This window comes from Sipha flava, unplaced genomic scaffold (genome assembly GCF_003268045.1).
Source record: "Sipha flava isolate LNK unplaced genomic scaffold, YSA_version1 103_pilon_pilon, whole genome shotgun sequence".
In the NCBI taxonomy this organism is placed as follows: domain Eukaryota; kingdom Metazoa; phylum Arthropoda; class Insecta; order Hemiptera; family Aphididae; genus Sipha; species Sipha flava.
The window spans coordinates 1,105,545-1,111,544 of NW_020271717.1; the positions used below are offsets into that span (position 1 = coordinate 1,105,545).

Sequence of the window (6,000 nt, forward strand, 5' to 3'; positions counted from 1 at the left end):
TTTTTTCAATATTTATGTACTAGTATAAAAAGGCGGGTTCTTATGCCTCGACAATGTAGTCTGAAACCATAATGCCGCTACTTTAATCTATTCTAATCTGACCTGATATAAGATACCACATTAAGTTATCCTTATCTAAATTATATCATACTATTTATTATGCTATCATAATATATGTTATCCTTACACGAATTATCTCCATAATAAATACTGAGTCATTCTAACCCACTTTTGGATTTATATTACATGAATACATTGCGCGTATATTTATATATATTTATTTATTTTTATTTCAACAGAATAATTGGCCCCACTGAGAATGCTCATATGAAGGCCCATATATTATATATTTAATCTTAATCAGTAACGTGTCCAGGATTTTGAAATTGGAAGAGTTCCTATAAGTAAGAGGGGTGGATTACTTTAAGGCCCTATAAATTAATAAGCATAAAATAAATAAAGAACATTAGTTAATAATAAGTCTTAGCCACTAAAAAGCAACTAATGAGGTTTTATATAAGTATAATGGTGAAGTTGTGAAAATAATATATAACAAATATTTAATTGATTAATTATGCATTACAGAGTTATATTATAGTTCTGTAATGATAACAAAAAAATTTAAAAAATGTAAAATCATGAATTTGCTTATTATAATATTATTGTACTATGTACAAAATAAAAATATTAATGAAGTCTAAAATTAAATTTTTTGGTTTAGATGATAAAAAGTTTAAAACATTGGCAGGCATAACTTTAATTTCTTAATATACCTATATTTAAAAGCGACAAGCCATTTAATCTATTATTCGATATTTAGTTTTTAAGGTATGTTTTTAAACGCTTTAAAGTATTATACGATCTTTCTCTTGATGTTATAGTTATAGAAAGGATATTAAGGTATTTTAATAGTTTATGAACATTCAGGAAAACATTTTTATCACACTAAAGAAATGTTTTAGATGTATTTTCAGTTTTGAAATGGATACAATACTTTCTTCATAGTTTCAACTCTTCTATAGCTCCAAATTCAGTAGTTGTCAATATCAAAAACATATGTCTTAACTAAGTTTATTATTTCATACTCTTCATCTTCTAAAGCCGATGAATTTAATTTTTCTGGTAGGAGACAACCAACAGTTTTTAATAAATTTTTAAGTTGTAAGAATTTTTCATTTATTTATATTAAAATTTATCTATGAAAGATATCAAAACTGTCGATCTACCCTAACTTTCTGGGTCAGGGACACCCGAAAGGGGGGGCCAGTGGGGGCCATTGCCCCCCCCCTGAGATTTTTGTGTCAATTACAAAATTGGAAGTTTTTTTTACATAAAGCTGGTCTTAGGTATTTAGGTATTTAGCGACTATGCGACAATCATTGTACCTAACATGTCATAATATATGATATAGGAGGTATTTAATTGAAAAAAAAAACAATACGATTATTAATAATCATTAATCGATAAGTCACTTTTGGCTAGTTCCTACAGATTGCCTGTTAGCGCGAACGAGTCAAAGTAATTATAAATAGTCGATCTCACTTATTGCCGAATAATATATAGTAATAAATTACTAATAATAGTATTTATATTATATATGAATCGTGTATGAAAAACATAATAATAAAATGAAAATACTTAGAAAGCATACGCGATTATAAAAGCAGCCTGTTGTCGACGGAAATAGAAACCTTTTGACAGACATAATTACATTATTATTATTACATTTATGGTATTCTGGGTAATGAGTTCAGCTATCATGAATAGAAGTGTGCGATTACTCTTTATAAATTATTATTAAACGATTAACGAAATATTGTGTTTTCCAAGTCCACGTATTGTTGAGTGTTGACTGTTGTTGCCCTACAATTTACAAATTAACTAATTTTTAAGTTAAAATTATTAAAAAAAATCGTTACAAAAATGCAAATATGGATTCAGTTCCTAAAAAGAAGAAAATGAGAGCACGTGACTCTTATTTTTCAAATGATAAAACAAAAAAGATAAGCTCTTATATTGGATTATTTATGTTTTATTAAAATTACATTCTACCATCATAACAATTTATTGTTTTTGCGAGTTAAATCAATTACATTCATACTTAAAGTATGCATTTTTTCAGTAAATACAACTCACAAGAATACCCGGATATTTAAATAATAAATAGCCAATATTGGCACAATAAGGTCAATTTTTATTTTCATGAATATAACTATTAATTAAATACCTAATTAATAATTCAGTTATAAATTATATTATAATGTAGTCTTTTTAATTATTTAAAAGTAAGACTCTTTCTTTAAATTTAAATTTATTTTGTATTGTTTTTATAGCAGCCACTTGCTACAATTTATCATCATGAAGTAGAACTAGTAGAAGTGTGTAGATGACCCTGTATTTGTTTCTGACCATACTGATGAAGCTAATTTTAAAGAAGTAAGTGTTGTAAAATACAAATTGAGTTTCTTACATTTGATTATTTTTATTTAATTTTTCGTTAATATTTTATCAAAAATGAATTAATATAATAATACAACACAATAGTATACTTAGGTGGCTAGTTAGTAGGTACCTACTACCTACTTAAATAACAAATAGGATGTATTTTAAATAATTTTTTTTTTAAGAATATAATTATTTACTACTAAATAATTATAATGTAGGTAATCTTTTTAATTATTTAAAAATAAAACTCACAATTTTTTGATTATATTTTTATTTTACTGTTTTAATTGTAATAAGCATTGCATTTATTTGTTATGGTTTTATAGAAGTCACTTGCTATAATTGATCACAAAGATAAAGTAGAAGAATGCATAGCTGATCCTGCATTAATTTCTGTAGACCACACCAATGTGCTATCTGATTACGATTTAGGACATTTTATAGAAACTTATTCACAAATTTCTGAAGATAAAAAGTTTGACCTTTTAACTAATCCATGGAAGCCTAGTAAACATTACAATTTTAAAAATGATGTTGAAAACAGTAAACGTCCATTTTTGTATAAATGGTTTTCACAATACCCATGGTTAGTATATTCAAAGTTATTGAAAGGAGCTCTTTGCCTTACTCTCTTTCGGGCTCATGTGACACACGGTTCATACTTTGGATCTTTTATTACCAGCTCATTTGTAAATCATAAAAAATTTGTAGAAAAGGCTAATCAACATGAGAAAAATAAATGGCATATTGAATCTTTCATACGATCCAAAGATTTTAAAGATATGAAAAAAACAAACTGTGGTATTGACCAAGTGTTAGATTCTAGTTATAAAAATAAAATTGAAAAAAATAGAAATAAATTAAAGCCAATAATTTCTTCACTTCTATTTTGTGCAATACATAATTTACCGATTCGAGGAGACACAGACAACACTGCAGTATTTAATGACTTATTAAAATTCAGGGTTGATGCTGGTGATTTGACTTTAAAAACTCATTTATAAAAATCCAATAAAAATGCATTGTACATATCACACCGTGTGCAAAATGAATTATTAGAATGTTTATCTTCTATTTTAAGATCTGTGATTACTAATGAAGCTATGCAAGCATTTTGTTTTTCATTAATTGTTGATGAAACGGCTGACATCAATGGTACTGAGCAGTTATCAATTTGTGTTAGGTATCTGTATAATAAAAATTTACATGAAGAATTTTTAGGTTTTTTCCCTTTACAAGAGTTTGATGCCTCATTTATTACTCAAACAATATTAGAAACATGTACTAACCTAAATATTGATATGAATAAATGTGTTGGACAGGGGTACGACGGATGTGCTACGATGGCTGGCCATATATCTGGAGTGCAAAAAAGAATTAATAATGTGTATCCCATGGCTAATTTTTTCCATTGTGCTAGTCATCATTTAAATTTGGTAATAAATGATTTGAATTCTCTTGCCGAAGTTAGCAATTGTGTAGGGAAAATAAAAGAAGTTACTACATTTGTTAGAGATAGTGCACTTCGTAGAAATATTGTAGGAAATAATTTGCCAAAATTATGCGAAACAAGGTTTGTTGAAAAACATAAATGTATCAAAAAATTTAAGGACCAATATGTTACAATTGTTGAAGGCTTGGAAGAAATATCAAAATCCAATAATTTTAACAGCAAAATTAGACAGCGTTGCTATGAAATGCTTACTGCAATCACTACTCCAACATTTGTTGTAATATTATCAATCATGGCAAAATATTCTGCAAAATTTGAAACTGTATCAACAGTTCTTCAAGGGATAGATGTTGACCTGCAAGAAGCTACAAAACATATTCAAGACCTATTATCAATGTTAGAAATAGACCGTAATAATTGTGAGAATATATTTAATTCAATATTTAATGAAGTAAAATTAGTTGCTTCTAAAATAGATCTTAAGTTAAAGTTACCACGGCGTAATGTTAAACAAGTACATCGTGAAAACTATCCAACTAACGATGTGGAGGTATATTTTAGACAATCTTTATTTATACAATACTTGGAATCAGTTATAATGTCTCTCAAAGATAGATTTTCAGATGAAAAATTAAAAATATTTACATTATACAACCTACACCCCAAAAAAATGAAACTAATGAGCGACCAACAATTTGCAGAAAGTGTTGAATTTATTTGTACACTTCTAGACAATTTTAAAGAGCACTGTCATGGTATGATCTATGGAAAAAGAAAGAAGTCGAACCCACCATGAAATTAATTGATATTCTCGATTACGCCACATATTACCCAGCGGTATGCCAAGCAATACAAATTACAATTACTTTACCTGTAACTTCCTGCTCAGTAGAAAGATTGTTTAGGTAAGGTTTTTAAATAAATATTTTTACAAATTTTATTCTGTATGTAAATTCATATTTAACAATAACTTTTTTATTATGTTTCAGCACTTTACGCCGTTTAAAGACATGGGTTAGAAATAGGATGGGAAACGAAAGACTGAGTAGCTTGGGGTTAATTAATATACACCGCCAAAGGTATTATGATGAAAATTTTTTTAATCAACAAATTGATAAATCAATTAATTTATTTGCTTCTAATAAAAGGAGATTATCATTACTTTTTGAGTAAAATGTAATGTGATGTATAAATATTATGATGTAATATGAAACATGTAATGATGTAATATGTAAATTCAAATCAAATAAAGTTATTTTTTGTTTAAACTTTATTATGTTTTTTGTAAATATTAGAACTAATAGTGTAATTTTATATTAACTTAAATTAGTTTTGATTTTTAAAAAAATATTAACGATACTATTACAAAGTATGAGTAGATGAAAGATGTAGCGATAAATCTTCCTATAAGTATTTAGGTAGGTACTTGCAATTGTTTGCCCCCCCCCCCTGAGCTACATTGCTGCGGGCGTCCCTGTTCTGGGTCTATGTAATTTACCCGCTGTCGTATGAAACAGTTACCTAATATTCTATTTGGACATAAGTAACTAATATATCACATTCACACTATTATACTTATACAGACATATGTCTAATTGACTAATGAATCTAATAAGTCTTATTGACGATCGCGTTGTGGCAAGAGCGCGAAAGCAATATAATAATAATAATTTTTTTTTTGTAATTTACCGAGAAAAATTTACGTAAATCTACGTGATAAAAAATTACCGAGCTTACGTCTCTAGATATCACCAATAAACTGCATGGACCGGCGAGATTAGGTTAGACTGTACATTATTAAATGTTTACTTTTTTCTACTACTTTAGCCTAGAAACTCTACAGAAATCTATTAGTCGAAACACATATTAATATTACGTATTAACTTTGTTAGAAAAATATCTAAAAATATGACATATCAAGGATTTTAAACAGTACATAAAAACACCCATTCAAAACAATATGACTTGAACAATATGCAAATTAATAACCACGGGTACAGTGGTTTATCTCTATGTGTCACTCTTACGTGTTTATCTCTAGGAAATAAAACACACGAGGAACATGTTGCATCAGTTCCTTTCCAGTAAATTAACTCAATACA

General features: G+C 27.6%; 1 protein-coding gene across 1 annotated transcript; it reads left to right on the top strand.

Moving 5' to 3' along the window:
• The first annotated feature begins 2,339 nt into the window (after nt 1-2,339).
• On the top strand, nt 2,340-4,964 carry LOC112682518 (52 kDa repressor of the inhibitor of the protein kinase-like). Its single transcript, XM_025553148.1, has 3 exons — nt 2,340-2,436; nt 3,768-4,803; nt 4,888-4,964. The coding sequence occupies exon 2, from the start codon at nt 3,789-3,791 to the stop codon at nt 4,692-4,694; it is 906 nt and encodes a 301-aa protein (XP_025408933.1). The 5' UTR covers nt 2,340-2,436; nt 3,768-3,788; the 3' UTR covers nt 4,695-4,803; nt 4,888-4,964.
• Nucleotides 4,965-6,000: the final 1,036 nt, after the last annotated feature.

What these genes read in the sequence shown, in the direction of transcription:
- LOC112682518 (XM_025553148.1), top strand. Translation starts at nt 3,789, where the DNA reads ATGGCTGGCCATATATCTGGAGTGCAAAAAAGAATTAATAATGTGTAT.